Source organism: Scyliorhinus torazame, chromosome 22 (genome assembly GCF_047496885.1).
Source record: "Scyliorhinus torazame isolate Kashiwa2021f chromosome 22, sScyTor2.1, whole genome shotgun sequence".
In the NCBI taxonomy this organism is placed as follows: domain Eukaryota; kingdom Metazoa; phylum Chordata; class Chondrichthyes; order Carcharhiniformes; family Scyliorhinidae; genus Scyliorhinus; species Scyliorhinus torazame.
Window position 1 is genome coordinate 45,887,672 of NC_092728.1, and position 18,876 is coordinate 45,906,547.

General features: G+C 50.2%; 1 protein-coding gene across 3 annotated transcripts in view; it reads left to right on the forward strand.

Moving 5' to 3' along the window:
- LOC140399054 (uncharacterized) overlaps nucleotides 1-18,876 on the forward strand; it is a 447,829-nt gene that overhangs the window by 402,725 nt on the left and 26,228 nt on the right. For 2 of the 3 annotated variants that reach the window (XM_072488143.1, XM_072488144.1), the window contains exons 5-7: nucleotides 3,948-4,124; nucleotides 10,018-10,080; nucleotides 13,467-13,826. In XM_072488143.1, coding sequence (XP_072344244.1) covers nucleotides 3,948-4,124; nucleotides 10,018-10,080; nucleotides 13,467-13,826 — 600 coding nt within the window. The remainder of the gene's footprint in view (nucleotides 1-3,947; nucleotides 4,125-10,017; nucleotides 10,081-13,466; nucleotides 13,827-18,876) is intronic. The other variant, XM_072488146.1, reaches the window with a different exon arrangement.

The following is an 18,876-nucleotide window of genomic DNA, read 5'->3' on the forward strand; positions in this document are numbered from 1 at the left end:
TGGCCTCACCAACACCTTATACAATTGCAGCATAACCTCCCTAGTATTGAACTCCATCCCTCTAGCAATGAAAGACAAAACTCGATTAGCCTTCTTAATCACCTGTTGCACCTGCACACCAACTTTTTGCGACTCGTGCACCAGCACACCCAGGTCCCTCTGCACAGCAGCATGTTTTAACATCTTACCGTTTAAATAATAATCCATTCTGCTGTTATTCCTCCCAAATTGGATAGCCTCACACTTGGCAACATTGAATTCCATCTGCCAGACCCTACCCCATTCACCTAACCTATCCAAATCCTTCTGCAGACTTCCGGTATCCTGTGCACTTTTTCCTTTACCACTCATCTTAGTGTCGTCTGCAAACTTTGCCACATTGCACTTGGTCCCCAACTCCAAATCATCTATGTAAATTGTGAACAACTGCGGGCCCAACACTGATCCTTGAGGGACCCCACTAGTTACAGATTGCCAACCAGAGAAACACCCATTTATCCCCATTCTCTGCTTTCTGTTAGTTAACCAATCCTCCACCCATGCTACCACTTTACCCTCAATGCCATGCATCTTTAGTTTATGCAGCAACCTTTTGTGTGGCACCTTGTCAAAAGTGCTGTCCTTTACTTCCCTCGCCAACCATGGAAGCCTTGTCCTCCCCTTAGCATGTTTCCTCCTCCTTGGGATGAATTTCTGTTGTGCCTCCCAAAAAACTCCTGCCACTGTCTTCCCTGCTGGGCTCCTTTCCAATCAACTGACCAGCTCCTCCCTCATGCCTTTGTAGTTACCCTTATTTAATTGTAATACTGTTACATCTGATTCCAGCTTCTCCCTCTCAAACTGCAGGGTGCATTCTATCATATTGTGGTCACTGCTCCCTAAGGGTTCCTTCACCTTAAGTTCCCTAATCAAGTCTGCCACATTACTCATCACCAAATCCAGAATTGCCTGTTCCCTATTAGGCTCTGTCACAAGCTGCTCCAAAAAAGCATCACTTAGACATTCCACAGATTCCTTTTCTTGGGATCCACTACCAATCTGATTTTCCCAGTCCACCTGCATATTGAGGTCCCCCATGGTTATTGTGATATTGCCTTTTTTACATGCTTTCTCTATCTCCTGATTTATTTTCTGCCCCACATACTGACCACTGCGAGGGGGCCTGCACATAACTCCCTTCAGGGTCTTTTTACCTTTGCGATTCCTCAACTCTACCCACAGAGATTCTATGCCTTCTGATCCTATATCACTCCTTGCTATCGATTTAACTTTATTCCTTACTAACCATGCAACCCTGCCCCCTTTGCCCACATCTGCCTGTCCTTTCGATAGGACACATATACTTGGATATTTAGATCCCAATCCTGATCCCCTTGCAGCCACTTCTCTGTAATGCGCACAACATCATACCGGCCAATTTCAATGTGCACAACAAGCTAATTTACCTTGTTCCGTATACTGCGCACAATAAGGTACAACCCCCGCAGTTCTGCATTGACCACCTCCCTTCTCACACTTGTCACCTTTTTTGCTCTGCCTGAGGGTGATATTGTTCTCTTATTTTTGTTCTCTATTTCCCCTTCAGTTATTACACCTTCTGAGCTAACACTCTGGGCCCCACCCCCCTGCCATACTAATCCTCCCGAGTGACTCTAGCAAACCTCCCAGCCAGGATATTGGTGCCTCTCGAGTTTAGATGCAACCCGTCCTTCTTGTACAGGTCCGACCTGCCCCGGAAGAGATCCCAATGATCCAGAAATCTGAAACCCTTCCTTCTACACCACCGGTTTAGCCACGTGTTTAGCTGCACTATCCTCCTATTTCTAGCTCACTGGCACGTGAGATTGCAACCCTAGACGTCCTGCTTTTTAACTTACTGCCTAGCTCTCTGAACTCCTTCTGCAGGACCTCACCACTCTTCCTGCCTATGTCGTTAGTACCTATGTGTACTACGACCTCTGGCTGTTCACCCTCCCCCTTCAGGATGTCCTGTGTTCGTTCAGAGACATCCTTGACCTTGCCACCAGGGAGGCAACATAACATCCTGGAGTCTCTTTCATGTCGACAGAAGCACTTATCTGTGCCCCTTATGATAGAGTCCCTATAACTATTGCTCTCCTGCACTTTGCCCTCACCTGTTGAGCAACAGAGCCAGTTGTGGTTCTAGCTGCTGTTGTTTTCCCCTGATAGGCTATCCCCCCCCTAACAGTATCCAAAACGGTATACCTGTGAGAGAGGGAGACAGCCACAGGGGATTCCTGCACACCGGTCACCTCCAGGGCCCGCTCCTCGAATGAGGTGAGGATTCGCAAGACCGGCAATGAATGCAGTTTGCGCCCTCTCCTGCCGATTATGGGAGAGCTTTTCATGAGGAGACACAGAGAGGGCATTGTTAGCCACATGCGTGGTTCACAGTTGTGTGGGGGGGGTGAAGGGAGGGTTGGGGTGGAGGGAGGGTTGGAGGGGGGATGGAGGTAGGGTTGGAGGGTCACCTGGGGGTTGGGGGTATGGATGCTCCCTTGGGGGGAGGTGGAGCATTGGTGCCTACTCACTCTGGCTGCCCGGTGTAGGTCGTTGACCTTCCGGCACTGGAGACCAGTCCTCCTGGTCACACTCCCCGAGCTGACTGCTGCCGCCACCTCATCCAAGGCAGCACTGGCTGCCTTGTGGCTCACCCTCCAGGACCCCTAGGGGAACAGGGCATCCCTCCTGGCCTCCAACGCATCCAGGAACCTCCCCAGGTCAGCATCCCCGTATCTTGGGTCTGATCTTCTCGGCGCCATTGTTGCGAGCTGGCTGGGGTTGGCTGAGCAAGTGCAGCTTAAGTGCTGCTTGACCTTGTTAGCGGGAGGCTGGCAAGCACGGTCCCGGCGGTTCACTTAGAATTTTTTCCGGAGAATCGCATACACACGGAGAATTGCTCCCAAAAAGCAGCGCTTCGCGCCCGGAAATGCCGTGACATCCCTCTTCCAGGATCAACCCGGTGATGCGAATCCCACACATTGTGGGTGGGATCACTTTCTGGCAAATTTGCATATTAGAGCGAGACAGCTAGTCTCACTCTAAATGTGTAGCCAAGATTTACCCAAGGCGTTGGATCTGACTTTGTCGTCTTGGAGATCTCGAGCGAGCGCTGTACAGTGCTGTCCCCACAAATGGACCAGATGGAACAGTGAACGTGGGATCTGCCAGGGAATCAGAAGCCCTTAGGAGCATACCCTCTGGGCAGGGCATCCTGGCACCGCTGGTGAAACCTGGACACCCTGACACTGCCAAGGTGCCCAGGTGGCATTGTCAGCTGGCAGGGGCATTGTCAGCTGGCAGGGGCACTGCCAGGCTGACACTGCCAAGGTGCCAAGCTGGCATTTTTTTGCATGATGGGATTGGGTCTGATATGGGAGGGGGGGGCTGTTAGCATCCCCTTATCGGCGTGTTGGGGGTTCGGGGGCCGCGTGGGGGGTGGGTCGAGAGATCAGGGCACCATTTAAAAATGCCGTTCCGACCTTTCCCTGCACTAAGCTCTGGCAAACGGAGCTCCTCAGGATAGAAAACGGGGCTAAGTGTAGCCCCAGCCGCTTGTTTTGTGCTGAGGCCCCCAATCTACCTGAATGGCCGTTTGATAACGTGGTGTTTATTGGCGGTCCGATACTCTATTCCATTTGGGTAGATCGCGCGGTGTTTCAGTCTGTCAGTTTCCACATAAATCTGAACTTTCTGTTTCTGTTTCTATTTTAGCTTTCAAGACACCTGAAGGTTCAAGTTCCCTTTCATTTAGCGGAAGTTTTCATTTCAGTTACAGTTAAAGTCTATGTCAAAAAATACAAGCTTTGAAACCATGGATGCCATTATAATTCACACTTAAAAGTACACACACATACAATCACAGGCAGGCACACAAGTAGTTAACATACCTTACATTAACTGTTGACTTGTTTTGTCCCCGTTAGGCCACTTTACACAGCTTTTATGGAAAGATGCCAAAGAAATGGCAATTGCTTACTCGGTGAGTGGAGAGGTCGCAATCTCGGTGGCCCATTACGCGCCAGCTGGAAACATCACCAATGAGGGGTATTTTGAAGCCAATGTTCTGCCTCTCGCTGCTGCACCAGAGGAGCCAGCTGCAGGTAGGAACTGGATGGGGGGAGTAGGGATAACGTCACCCTAATGATAGCAGTCAGGGATCCCACACTGATCACTGGCCATTGGAGTCAGTGGTAGGTTAGCGTAATGGCCAAACAAAGCCACTCGTGGATTGTCACCAGCACTTGCTAGTCACTATGGTGATTAGTAACCTCACTTTCCTTGAAGAAGGTGAGGCTCCCGCAGGTCCACAAAATTGCGGCTTTTTCCGGGGGTTTCCCGGCGGGTTTTTTTTTAATTAAAGTTCCGCGAAATCGGCCGTGCCTCCCTCCCTGCCCAGGCACCAAAGATCCGTTCCACGGAGCTGAAGAGAAAAATAAAAGGAGGGACTGGTCCTGGTCAGCGGAGCAGCCTGCACGTGGAGGAGGAGTGGGATCGCAACAAGAAACTGTCTGAAAGTCGGAGCACGGAGAGGCTAAGACAAAAACATTATAATTTTTTTATTCAACTTTTTTTTTTCCTCGCCCGAAAATTAAAAAAACTTTTTTTTTTCTCAAAAAAAAACAATTCCTTTTTATTAAAAAAAATCGTTTTTAAAAGGAGAAAAAACCCTTGGGGGTCTTTCTTTGGGGGGGAAAAAAAAGAATTTCTTTTTCGCACCAAAACCCAGGAAAAAAAGAGAAAAGCACATAACCGAAATATGCCTGCAAATTGTGGTAGGCACCACTGATTGTATAATAGTTGTTATTAGAGGTAGTACGGTAAGGCTCCTGTCCTACAGGTACGGGGGTAGATCTCTGCCTGCTGGCTCCGCCCAGTAGGCGGAGTATAAATGTGTGTGCACACCGAGCTGCTCCCATTCTGGTAGCAGCTGCAGGAGGCCACACATCACTGCTTAATAAAGCCTCGATTATTCCCATCTCATCATAATTGATAGGGCATCAATTTATTAAGCAGAGATATTACAGCGATGGAACTACACATCAAACCAGATCGCCTACAGCTGCACCCGCAAGCAGCCAACGCCACGTCGGCCTTCGACCACTGGCTAGATTGCTTCGAAAGCTACCTCAGATCAGCGACTGAACAACCCTCTGACGCACAGAACCTCCAGATCCTGTACTCACGGGTGAGCTCCTAGATTTTTCCCCTTATCCGGAATGTGCCCACTTACCCTGAAGCTATGGAGCTTCTGAAAGGACACTATATCCTGCCGATCAACAAACTCTACGCCAGGGACCTCCTGTCCACGAGGCAGAAACTCCCCGGTGAGTCATTAGACGATTTTGGGCATGCCCTGCACGCCCTGGCGAGGAACTGGATTGCCAGGCACATTCGGCCGCTGAACATACAGAACTCTTAATCAGGGACGCTTTTATTACGGGCATGGGGTCAGCATACATCCACCAGCGCCTATTAGAAGTGGGTACACTCGACCTTGCGGCGACCAGGCAACTCGCAAACTCGCTAACGGTAGCCTCCCGTAACGTACAATCGAACGCCCCCGACCGCACTCATGGACATCGTGGGCCCCACCAGCGGCCGCCCCCAGCCAACCCCAAGCCTGCGCCGCGCGGTAGCCAGCCAACACCGGGGGGCCCAAATGCTATTTCTGCGGGCAAGCAAAGCATCCCCGGCAGCGCTGCCCGGCGCGGAGTGCAATCTGCAAGACCTGCGGGAAGAAGGGGCATTTCGCTGCTGTGTGCCAGGCCCGGCCGATCGCTGCTGTATCTAGGCCCAGTGTTCCTGCACCCCTCGCGTGCGACCCGTGGGTGCCGCCATTTTTGTCCCCGCAGACCACGTGCGGCCCGTGGGCACCGCCATCTTCGGCGCCATTTTGGACGGTGCTTCAAGATCCCTGCTCATCGGGCACTTCATCTGGCCGTTCATCGCCTGCCACCACCACCGACCAGCCCGGGGCCTACCAACACCAGCCGCAGCACTCCTCCATCATGCTCGACCAGTCCCACCCGCGCAACCGCGACGACGACGGTGAAAGTCGATCTTGCCTTCTTGACTCTGGGAGCACGGAAAGCTTCATCCACCCCCGCTACGGGAAGGCGCTGCTCCCTCGCGGTACACCCCGTTACCCAGAGAATCTCTCTGGCCTCCGGATCCCATTCCGTGGAGATCCGGGGGTACTGCATCGTCACCCTCACCGTCCAGGGCGTAGAGTTCAACAACTTCCGGCTCTACGTCCCCCCAACCTTTGCGCTGCCCTGTTACTCGGCCTGGACTTCCAGTGCAACCTCCAAAGTCTAACTCTAAAATTCGGCGGACCCCTACCACCCCTCACCATATGCGGCCTCACGACCCTTAAGGTCGACCCATCTACCCTGTTTGCAAACCTCACCCCGGATTGCAAACCCGTCGCCACCAGGAGCAGACGGTACAGTGTCCAGGACAGGACCTTCATCAGGTCGGAAGTCCATCGGCTGCTGCGGGAAGGCATCATTGAGGCCAGCAACAGCCCCTGGAGAGCCCAAGTAGTAGTACTAAAGACTGGGGAGAAACACAGGATGGTCGTTGACTATAGTCAGACCATCAATCGGTACACGCAGCTCGACGCGTACCCCCTCCCACGCATAACTGATATGGTCAATCAGATTGCACAGTACCGGGTCTTCTCGGAATCTGGAATCTGCCTACCACCAGCTCCCCATCCGCAAAGCGGACCGCCAATACACTGCGTTCGAAGCAGACGGCCACCTTTACCACTTCCTTAGGGGTTCCCTTCGGCGTCACTAACTTGGTCTTCCAACGTGTGATGGACCGAATGGTTGACCGGTAGGGACTGCGGGCCACCTTCCCATACCTAGATAATGTCACCATCTGCGGCCACGACCAGCAGGACCACGACACTAACCTTTTTAAATTTCTCCACACTGCTAAACTTAATCTCACGTACAATAAGGAGAAGTGCGTGTTCCGCACCAACCGCTTAGCCATCCTTGGCTATGTTGTGGAAAATTGAGTTTTCCGACCCCGACCGCATGCGCCCCCTCATGGAATTCCCCACTGCCCCAAGGCCCTGAAACGATGCCTGGGGTTTTTCTCCTATTATGCCCAGTGGGTCCCTAACTATGCGGACAGGGTCCGCCAACTCATCCACTCCACAGTTTTTCCCCTGACGGCTGAGGTCCGCCAGGCCTTTAACTGCATCAAGGCAGACATCGCCAAGGCCACGATGCATGTGGTCGACGAGATCCACCCCTTTCAGGTCAAGAGCGATGCATCGGACGTGGCTCTGGCCGCCACCCTCAACCAGGCAGGCAGACCCGTGGCATTCTTTTCCCGCACCCTCCATGCCTCAGAAATTTGCCATTCCTCTGTCGAAAAGGAGGCCCAAGCCATCGTGGAAGCTGTGCGGCATTGGAAGCATTACCTGGCCGGCAGGAGATTCACTCTCCTCACTGACCAACGGTCGGTTGCCTTCATGTTTAATAATACACAGCGGGGCAAGATCAAAATGATAAAATCTTAAGGTGGATGATCGAGCTCTCCACCTACAATTACGAGACTTTTGTATCGCCCCGGGAAGCTCAACGAGCCCCCCGATGCCCTCTCCCGAGGTACATGTGCCAGCGCACAAGTGGACCGACTTCGGGCCCGACACGATGGTCTCTGCACACGGGGGTCACCCGGTTCTTCCACTTCATAAAGGCCCGCAACCTGCCCTACTCCATTGCGGAGGTCAGGACTGTCACCAGAGACTGCCAGGTCTGCGCAGAGTGCAAACCACACTTCTACCAGCCAGACCAAGCGCACCTGGTGAAGGCCTCCCGCCCCTTTGAACACCTCAGCATGGACTTCAAAGGGCCCCTCCCCTCCACCGACCGAAACACGTACTTCCTGAACATGGTCGATGAATACTCCCGATTCCCCTTTGCCATCCCATGCCCCGATAAGACGTCTGCCACGGTCATTAAAGCACATTAAAGCATCTTCGCCCTGTTCGGTTTCCCCGCTTACGTTCACAGTGGCCGGGGATCCTCCTTTATGAGCAATGAGCTGCGTCAGTTCCTGCTCGGCAAAGGCATTGCCTCGAGCAGGACGACCAGCTACAACCCCCGGGGAAACGGGCAGGTGGAGAGGGAGAATGGGACGGTCTGGAAGGCCGTCCTGCTGGTCCTGCGGTCTAAAAACCTCCCGGTCTCCCGCTGGCAGGAGATCCTCCCCGACGCACTCCACTCCATTCGATCGCTACTCTGCACTGCGACTAATGAAACCCCCCATGAACGTCTCCTTGCCTTCCCCAGGAAGTCCACTCCGGAGTTTCCCTCCCAACGTGGCTGGCAGCTCCAGGACCCATTCTCCTCCGCAAACACGTGCGGATCCACAAGGCAGACCCGTTGGTCGAAAGGGTACAACTACTTCATGCGAACCTGCAGTACGCCTACGTAGCGTACCCCGACTGCCGCCAGGACACAGTCTCCCTCAGGGACCTGGCACCAGCTGGATCCCCACCCATGGCCCACCACCACCCGACCCCCCTCCGCTTGCCCCGGCCCCACTCACCCTCCCCCCAGCGCACCTCACTACAGCCCCCGTTCCAGGACGATCCATCCTCCCACTGGTTCCACCCGGGGATGAAGATGAGGACAACACACTCCCGGAGTCACAGGCAACCAGGTCGGCGCCCACATCACCATCGGGACCGAGGCACTCACAGCGGAGGATCAAGGCACCCGACCGGCTGAATTTGTACATTTTCACCAGACTATAAACTTAACATTTTCACAAACCTGCAAATTTTCTTTCCACCACACCCGCTGGACTCTTTTTATCAGGGGGTGAATGTGGTAGTCACCATTGATTGTATAATAGTTGTTATTAGAGGTAATACGTTAAGGCTCCTGTACTACAGGTACGGGGTAGATCCCTGCCTGCTAGCTCTGCCCAGTAGGCGGAGTATAAATGTGTGTGCACGCCGAGCTGCTCCAATTCTGGTAGCAGCTGCAGGAGGCCACTAATCTCTGCTTAATAAAGCCTCATTTACTCTCTACTCTCGTCTCGTCGTAATTGATAATGCATCACAAATAATAATAAATCGGGGGGGGGGGGGTGGTGAGATGTAAGAAACCCACGTAGATAAGGGAAGAACATGCAGACCCAAGACCACAGTCAAACCCAGGTCTCTGGCGCTGTGAGGCAGCAATGCTAACCACTGTGCCACTGTGCTGCTCATGTTGCCTCCGCTATGACCTGATGCATGGACTGATAACAGCAAAATAACATGAATATCCTCCGATGTCCCTGATGGTGAGACCACATACAGACCTCAAAACTGATTCCAGATCTCCTGAAAGCCCAGAGTTCCAAGTATGAAACCCTCTATCTTGTCTTTTTTCTTGAAAATAGAGCCCTAGCTTGGGTAATATTTCCTGATAGGTAGAACCTCTCAGATCTTGTATCCTTGTAAATGTTTTTGCACCTTTGCCATTGCCTCTATATCGGCTTTATTGTAAGGAGGTCTGAGTAATGGGTACGCAGATATCATTCCATGATTAGGGGGATGTAACCGTGACAGAAATGGTCCACTATTTTTTAACCTGGAATGGGGAGGTAAAGTTGAGACTTTTTTTGCACTCAAGGTAGGAAGGTTAAATGGGCAAATTGATAGGGACCCTCAAAATCTTACATGATGTTAATAGTGAGATTGTGGCCACCGACACAATAACGAGAGGGCAACGATTCCAAACCATTTAAAGGAGAGGTGGTAAAAGCCCTTTTTACAAGAGGGGAGTTAGCATGTGGAATTCACAAACTGTGGAAAATCCACAATTCGTCACAAAGAATGAGACAGTTTGAAAAAGGTGATTTTGAGGTTTTGGTGAGGTAGCGCTTGACATTAGGCTAGATGTTACCCCTGGGCAAGAACGTGTGTTTCCGTATGGGATGTTCACTGATTATATCCCTGTGTGTTTCCACCCTCAGAAGCAGAGGCAGCACCAGAAGAGGCTGAACCTGAAGCTGCAGCTGCAGAGGCAGAACCTGCAGGTATGAAGGCAAATAGTGAGGAGCAACTGGACCAGCCTGTTCAATAATATGACGGCCGGAGTAGGTCAGGATACTCTGATGTGTGACTTACCTGCTCACTCCACAATCCCCTTTACCACCGACAAAGCACAACTCAAGAGTGATAGGAATATGCCTGGGTGCATGCAGCTGCAATAATGTTCAAGGCACTACAAAACCCAAGACAGTCCAATCTGTTTTAACATAGAACATACAGTGCAGAAGGAGGCCATTCAGCCCATCAAGTCTGCACCGACCCACTTAAGCCCTCACTTCCACCCTATCCCCGTAACCCAATAATCCTCCTATCCTTTTTGGTCACTAAGGGAAATTTAGCATGGCCAATCCACCTAACCTGCACATCTTTGGACTGTGGGAGGAAACCGGAACACCCGGAGGAAACCCACGCAAACACAGGGAGAACGTGCAGACTCCACACACACTGACCCAGCGGGGAATCGAACCTGGGACCCTGGCGCTGTGAAGCCACAGTGCTATCCACTTGTGCTACCGTGCTGCCCATTAAATGGGCATTCCATCCATTAGCCTAAACTACTCTTCCCCCACCAGCACCATACTTCAGCTACAGTGTGACCTATCGACAGATCCATAGAATCCCTACAATGCAGAAAAAGGCCATTTGGCCCATTGAGACTGCGCCGACCCTCTGGAAGAGAACCCCACCTAGGCCCACTTCCCCATACCTAACTTGCACATCTTTGGACCCCAAGGGGCAATTTAGCACGGCCAATCCACCAAACCCGTACATCTTTGGACTGAGAGGGGAAACCGGAGCACCCGGAGGAAACTCACCAAGACACGGAGAGAACGTTTAAACTTCACACAGTCACTTAACGTTGGAATTGAACCCAGATCTCCAGTGCTGTGAGGCAGCAGTGCTAACCACTGTGCCGCCCATACACTGCCACACTTCACCAAGGTTTCCTTGACAGCTCCTCCCAAACAATGCCAGTTCCACCGACTGAAAAGGCAAAGCAGAAGATGTGTGCAAACACCATTGCCAGAAAGTTTCCCTCCAAGGCGCCCACCATCCTGACATGGACATGCACTGCAGTTGTGTCATCATTACTGAAGCAAAATCTCGAGCTAAAGGTACTGTGAAAGCAGCTACAGCTCACGGACTGCAACACTTACAAAAGACAGTTGAGCAAACCCTAATAAGGGCAATTATGGGTGGGCATTAAATGCTGGCCTTGCCAGCAACATCCATTTAAAATAAAAAATAAAAATCTTCTTTTTTCTGCTCACTCCCGTCCTCCCCTCACTCACTCCCCTCCTCCCCTCGCCCGCTCCCCTCCTCCCCTCGCCCGCTGCCCTCCTCCCCTCGCCCTCTGCCCTCCTCCCCTCGCCCGCTCCCCTCCTCTGCTCCCCTCCCTTACTCACTCCCCTCCTCCCCCATCGCTCACTCCCCTCACTCACTCGCCTCCTCCCCACACTCCCCTCCTCCCCATACTCTCTCCCCTCACTCTCTCCCCTCCTCCCCTCACTCACTTCCCTCACTCACTCACTCGCCTCCTCCCCTCACGCACTCACTCCCCCTCACTCACTCCCCTCACTCACTCGCCTCCTCCCCTCACTCACTCACTCACTCCCCCTCACTCACTCCCCTCACTCACTCCCCTCCTCCCCTCACTCACTCCCCTCCTCCCCTCACTCACTCCCCTCCTCTCCTCACTCACTCCCCTCCTCCCCTCACTCACTCCCCTCCTCCCCTCACTCACTCCCCTCCTCCCCTCACTCACTCCCCTCCTCCCCTCACTCACTCCCCTCCTCCCCTCACACACCCCTCACTCTCTCCTCTCCTCCCCTCACTCTCTCCACTCTCTCCCCTAACTCTCTCCCCTAACTCTCTCCCCTCACTCACACCCCTCACTCTCTCTCCTCACTCTCTCCCCTCACTCCCCTCACTCTCTCCCCTCACTCTCGCCCCTCACTCTCTCCCCTCGCTCTCTCCCCTCACTCTCTCCCCTCACTCTCTTCCCTCACTCTCCCCTCACTGTCTCCCCTCCTCCCCTCACTCACTCCTCGCTAGCAACACCCATAAGGCAAAATATGTATGACAAAATGAATAGCTAATAGAGGTTGACACGGAATATAAAACCCTCGTAATAAAATAGGTTATGAACAGGCCAACTAGCATTTCCCAGATATGAACATAATCTACACACACCCCTTCCCACACAGCACCTCCCATATACACCTCTCCCACACATACAATGTCCAATATACACACACACTACCACACATGCACCCTTCCATATACACACACGTTCCCACGCATAATGAAATATGTTACTGTGAAAATCCCCTAGACGCCGCCCTCTGGCGCCTGTTCGGGTACACTGAGGGAGAATTCAGAATGTCCAATTCACCTAAAAAGTACGTCTTTCGGGACTTGTGGGAGGAAACCGGAGCACCCGGAGGAAACCCACGCAGACACGGGGAGATCATGCAGACTCCGCACAGACAGTGACCCAAGCCGGAATTGAACCTGGGACTGTGAAGCAACAGTGCTAACCACTGTGCTACTGTGCCGCCCCACACACCCTCCAATATATACACTCATTCCTACACATACACCCTCCATTATGCACATAAACTCTCATACATACACCCTCCCATATACACACACACTCCCACACATACACCCCCCCCATATTTACACAAACGCCCACACATTCACCCTCCAATATACACACACTCCCACACATACACTCCCACATCTGAACCCTCCCATATACACACACACTTTCACACATTCACCCCTCATATACACACACATTCCCACACAGAAAACCTCCCCTAGAAACACATATTCCCACACATACTCTCCCATATACATACAAACTCCCACACATTTACCCTCTCATAGACACACACTCCCACCCATACAACTTCCCGTATACAAATACATCTCCACACATAACCCCCTCCATATTCACACACACTCCCACACGAACAACCTCCCATATATACATCCACATACACACCCTCCCATATGCACAAACATACTCCCACAAATTCACACTCACATATACACACACACTCCCACACATACAACCTCCTCTACACACATATATCCTCCCATATACACACACAGTCACGTACACACAACCTCCCATGTACCATATAAACTCCCGTACATATGTCCACCCTCCCACAGCACCTTCCACACACGCACCCACCCACATATCCTCTGCCAAGGCACCCTCCCACTCACTTACCTTCACACCGATGTACCTTCTCTTCTCCTTGTGTACTCACCTTCTGAAATATTTACTTCGCTACCCAACATTCAATCTATTTCTCTCAAAAACTTTGTATGGTTTTCTCTATCTCTCCTCCAGAGCCAGAGGCAGCACCTGAACCAGAGCCAGAGGCAGCACCTGAACCAGAGCCAGAGGCAGCACCTGAACCAGAGGCAGAGGCAGCACCTGAACCAGAGGCAGAGGCAGCACCTGAACCAGAGGCAGAGGCAGCACCTGAACCAGAGGCAGAGGCAGCACCTGAACCAGAACCAGAACCTGAGGCAGCACCTGAACCAGAACCAGAACCTGAGGCAGCACCTGAACCAGAACCTGAGGCAGCACCTGAACCAGAACCAGAGGCAGAACCTGAACCAGAGGCAGAACCTGAACCAGAACCTGAACCAGAGGCAGTACCTGAACCAGTACCAGTTGCGGAAGCCAAAACCGTGGAGCCCTCAGGTAGGGTAACAGATACTGGCATACTCTTCAATAACTGTTGGAGGCTGACATACAGAATCAAATTCTTGGGCCAGGAAAAGGCTTAGGGACAGACAGCTCAATTGATTTTAAGAGATCAATCTTCACTACTCAGCATCCTACCTCATGAACCTCCTCAACTGCCCAACTATTAATTTATTGAATAATCTCCTCAACTAAACTCTCTCACTGTGATGAATGTAGCAATGTTATATAATATATTTTATATATGTTACAGTAATGTTTTTAAAAACCTGAGTTAAGATATATTTTACGTTGAACAGCAGTTTTGCAAAATTCTATTAGGCTGAACAGAAATGTACTGGACCTGCTCTTGAAAAGATCTCTCTCCAAAGGTCTCTACACAACTAAGCAAGTAACCGGCTGTGTTAACTTTATTTAGAAGTGGCGTTTGAACTGTATTTGGTTGCTTAATTGAAATTGGTGGCAGGTGTAGATAGTAAGTACATGTTTTTCCTTTTGTTTAAGATCTGTTCGACTGATAATTGTAAATCTATTTCCTTGAAGTCGATGTGTTTAAATTAAAGGTTTTTTTAACATAATAGATACCTGTTGGTCAGAGTTATCACTCCTGGGTGAAGTATTCTGTTTCCACAGTTTTACAAATTAAGAAAAATTGTTTGAAGTTCTCATCCGGTATCCTAACAAATGTTGGGGTTTGGTCCGGTATGCTAACACTCACCTACACACATCCTCACTGAACTATCATCTACACCATTTCTCTCCTATTTACTTAACTGTCTTTCATGGTGCGGGTTTTCCTGGAAATTTCTCCGTCACTAAAGCTAGGCAAATCTTCCAGCCTTAATTTAATTCTCCATGAATTACATCTACCAGTCTAAGCACAAGTTTCCATCTGCACTCTTACCACAGAAAGTTTTGGCTTCTAGGTTGCCTCTCTCTTCTGGACCCTCACAGACTAACCCTGTTTGTGAGTTTGTAGGGATACCTTCGAAACCCTTCCACTCTCAAACCCCGTATCCACGGTGATGTGAATCACATGGGCCTTGTATCCAGGTAAAAAAGCTAATTAGCAATCTTTGAGACCTCAACTTTCTTTTTTCTTGGAAGTAAATGGATAATTTACAGCATAACTATTTACAACCCAACATTCTTAACACGTTTTTGGAACTTTGAAGACTCACAGTCTATCCATTGTCAGTACACAGGCTTCTATCATTGTCTCCAAGGGTAAACACCTTGAACCTTCTTCCCAATAAAACAATCTGAGCCCCCTTTAATCTATAACAATCAAACCATCCTGGTTTGCTGTCAGGCATACTTCCTTCTGACCAATTCACATGATCCTCTTCATTTTACCTTAAATTAAAAATACAGTCCCAAAATATAACAATCAACCTCATAATTGTAATAACCTCCTCAATCTTTCCAACTAAAGTTTAATGGGAAAATTGGTTCTGAACTTCTATTATCCTGTTCTACTGAACCTTTTACCTGCTGACTTTCACCTACCTACCCCATTCACTGACCCACCTTCCTCCATACACCCTACTTACTTCTTTCCTTTCTCACATTAAGCTCGACTCAGCCTTCTCTTCTTTTCACCTACCTCACACAGACTTTCGTACCCTTCTCACCTTGTCCGTGATTCTGCTTTTTCACCTCCTTTATCATCGAGTCACTTTCTGAACTTCTGATCTACTTGTGTCCACCCTTGCAACTTAGCCACCTCACTTTCCCTGACACTCCAAATACACCTGCTCAGACAGCCTACCCACTTTCTCACCTTACCTCCTAGTCACCCACTGATCATCACATGCATTCCCCACTCAGCCTTCTGAGCTACTGAATAGTTCACCTTCTGAACTTCTGGCTCTTGGTCCACACATCTACTCAGCTGCTCAACCTTTACAAATATTCAACTGTCTCAACTATAAAATATTCTCATCTATTCAAAAGCTCACCAGTTACTGCTCACCTTCACGAGCTTCTGACGTATTCACTTACGGAAGCATCTCACCTATTTACCTTTCTGTCTACTCACCTGCTCATTGTCTCGCCTACTCAACCTTCTCACCCCCTTCGCCAGTGCTAACTTCTCATCTACTCCTTACGCAAGCTTTTTACCGATTGAACCCTCTCACCTACTCAACATTTCACCTTCTTTACCAACTCAATCACTCGCCCTTCTCATCGATTAAATCCCTCCCATTCTCATCTGTTGGCTGCTCATCTACTCAATCTTCTGACCATTTCACTATCTTACCCCATCAGTTTATCACCGACACACTTTTTCACCGACTCAACATCTTACTTTCTCACCATCAAACCGACTTATCAAGTCAACTTTCTGACCTACTTAGCAATCTCACCCATTCGTGCTCCTGTTCGTCTCCGTGTAATAAATTCTGGGCACTTATCACTTCAATAGTAAAATCACTCTTTGGTTCTAGTTACAATCAATGTATTCTTTACATCAGCATACAAACTTATTTACATGTTAAGCGTATTAGCAGATAGAACACAATTGAATGTAGGTGTGAATTCTTCTCATTGTGAACAATTGAGAAATGTTTACTCTTGATCAATATTTTTTGCTTAGCAAGTTGGATTTATCTTCCCTTCTCACTCTTGATTGGTTGTTTTTTTGCACATTGCTTTTTATAATAATCCTTAACTTAATTTTTATTACCTTCTTCATCAGTGTCTCTTGTCAGGAACATGGGGCGGGATTCTCCCCTACCCGGCGGGGCGGGGAGTTCCAGCCTAATGGAGTGGCGGGAACCACTCCGGCGTTGGGCTGCCCCAAAGGTGCGAAAGTCTCCGTACCTTTAGGGGCCAAGCCCTCACCTTGAGGGGCTAGGCCCGCGCCGGAGTGGTTTGCGCCCGGCGTGGGGTCGGAGAATCCCGCCCATTGTTTTTGGCAGGATTTCAAATACTTTATTGGTGTCACAAGTAGGCTTATATTAACACTGCAATAAAGTTACTGTGAAAGTCCCCAGTCGCCACACTCCAGCGCCTGTTCGGGTACATTGAGGGAGAATTCAGAATGTCAAATTCACCTAACAAGGACGTCTTTCGGGACTTGTGGGAGGAAACCGGAGCGCCCGGAGGAAGCCCATGCAGACATGGGGAGAACGTGCAAACCCCACAAAGACAGTGACCCAAGCCGGGAATCGAACCCGGGTCCCTGGCGTTCTGAAGCAACAGTGCTAACTACTGTGCTACCATGCCGTACATTCCAGCCCTAAGGCATTACTTCAACCTTGAACACACTGACTGCGGCTAGGCTAATTTTCAATCATCTCTCTAGCTCGCATGTATCAACATGCATTATTGTTTTGTTATGTTCCCTCATGATGGGTTACTCCCGGGAGTGGGGTCCCTCTGCTTCTATCGGCCTCGTTGCGCCGGGGCGCACTGCCTTTCAGGTGCAATGTGGCCGTTGGATCGTGCCCTGTTTTCTGAGTTGTGTATTTCACATAATCCTTCATAACCTACTCAGCTTCTCACCTGCTCACCAAATATTTTCTTCACCACCCTATCCTTCAACACTTTCCTCTTAAAAAGTACTCTAAGTTTGTCTCTGTGTGACACAGGTTCACCTCCTCCTGAATCAGAAGAGCCCAGTGCAGCTGAGGCAGTTCCAGATGAACCCAAAGTTATGACCAGATCGCGAGAGGAGCAACGCATTGCCCAAAAATTAACAATTTAGATAACGAATGTGCATGTGCCTACAATACTGGGTACGTAGGCCTAAACTGGGCATGGGGTGACTGAATGTCTCAGCTTAATTATCAAGCATAGTTTGGTGGCTGCTCCATACGTCCTCATTGGTTGGAAGACCCCAGTCTAGCCTACACTGGATTCTGGGTGGGCCACACACATTGGCTGGTGAAGTCTACCTCTGCTGACCATGCACCAGCAAGGCCTGGACCATTCAAACTCACAGTGTTCGGAGTACTCATCCCTGGCTCCCATCTTCTCTCAATGATCCCGTGAGTGTACAGTCAGGCTTGTGCTCCACAAGGCAATCCGAATCTCCCAACATGATGTCTGGAATTCAGAGTAACTCAGTTCCAACCTCACTTCCCTTTGTCCTGTAAGAGCTCCAATTATGCAGCAGAACTCCTCATCAGAATGGACATATCTTCACCAGAGGACGGGAATAGCACAACTTTGCCTTTTTTGCCCTCAGGTTTCCTAGCAAGGAGCATAAGTCAATAGGAGTGATCTTCCGAAAAGGGAACAAAGTCCCCTAGCAAGCGCATTTAGCCGCGTGTTTCCTGCCACTCGCAGTGCCGAGAAACATGTAGCTATTCAACTCTACTCGTGTTGAATAAGGAGTCTAAATGGGGACCGCGTGACCGAGGCCGCACATAACCTTATTTTTTACAATGGGGAACTCCGCTCGCCGGAACTCCCCATTGTAGCGAGAGATCGGGACGCTATTTAAAAATGGCGACCCGATCTCCGAGATCCACAAAAAAAAACCCCGACCCCCCTCCCAGCCCGAACGCAACACGGCCACGCTGCTCGCCACGCCGAGATGTTTTTCCGATGCAGTGTGGCCGGAAGATCGCGCCCAATGTTTGTACAACTCTCCATGCTTTTCATGTAAATCATGGCTGCAGACCACGGTAGCAATCACCACCAGCAGCCCCCTCCTCATTTTCTTTGTCTTCATAATATTGATGCTCATCCATCTGGCTTACTCTGCTCCGAGTTCATGTGTTCGTATGTTGTGAGAGTAGTGATGAGCCTTCTCCATGAACCCCTGCAGCTGGTGTAATAGCTGCCAGGGGTCCATGCACATGGGTGGCTATCTACACAGGGATTAATTACTGTACAGGCTGAATAGTATTTTTCACAAGGGTAGTGCTGCATGAATTAATATCACCACTAGTTTGATGCTTAGCCAGTGCACCGACAGTCCCTCATGCAGCTATTGAACCCATTGCTCCATGCTCCAATTACTGACATTCCTCAATATGAATGCAGGATGCCACTTCTGAACATACCAATGTAAGAACAAGGAGTAGGAGTAGGC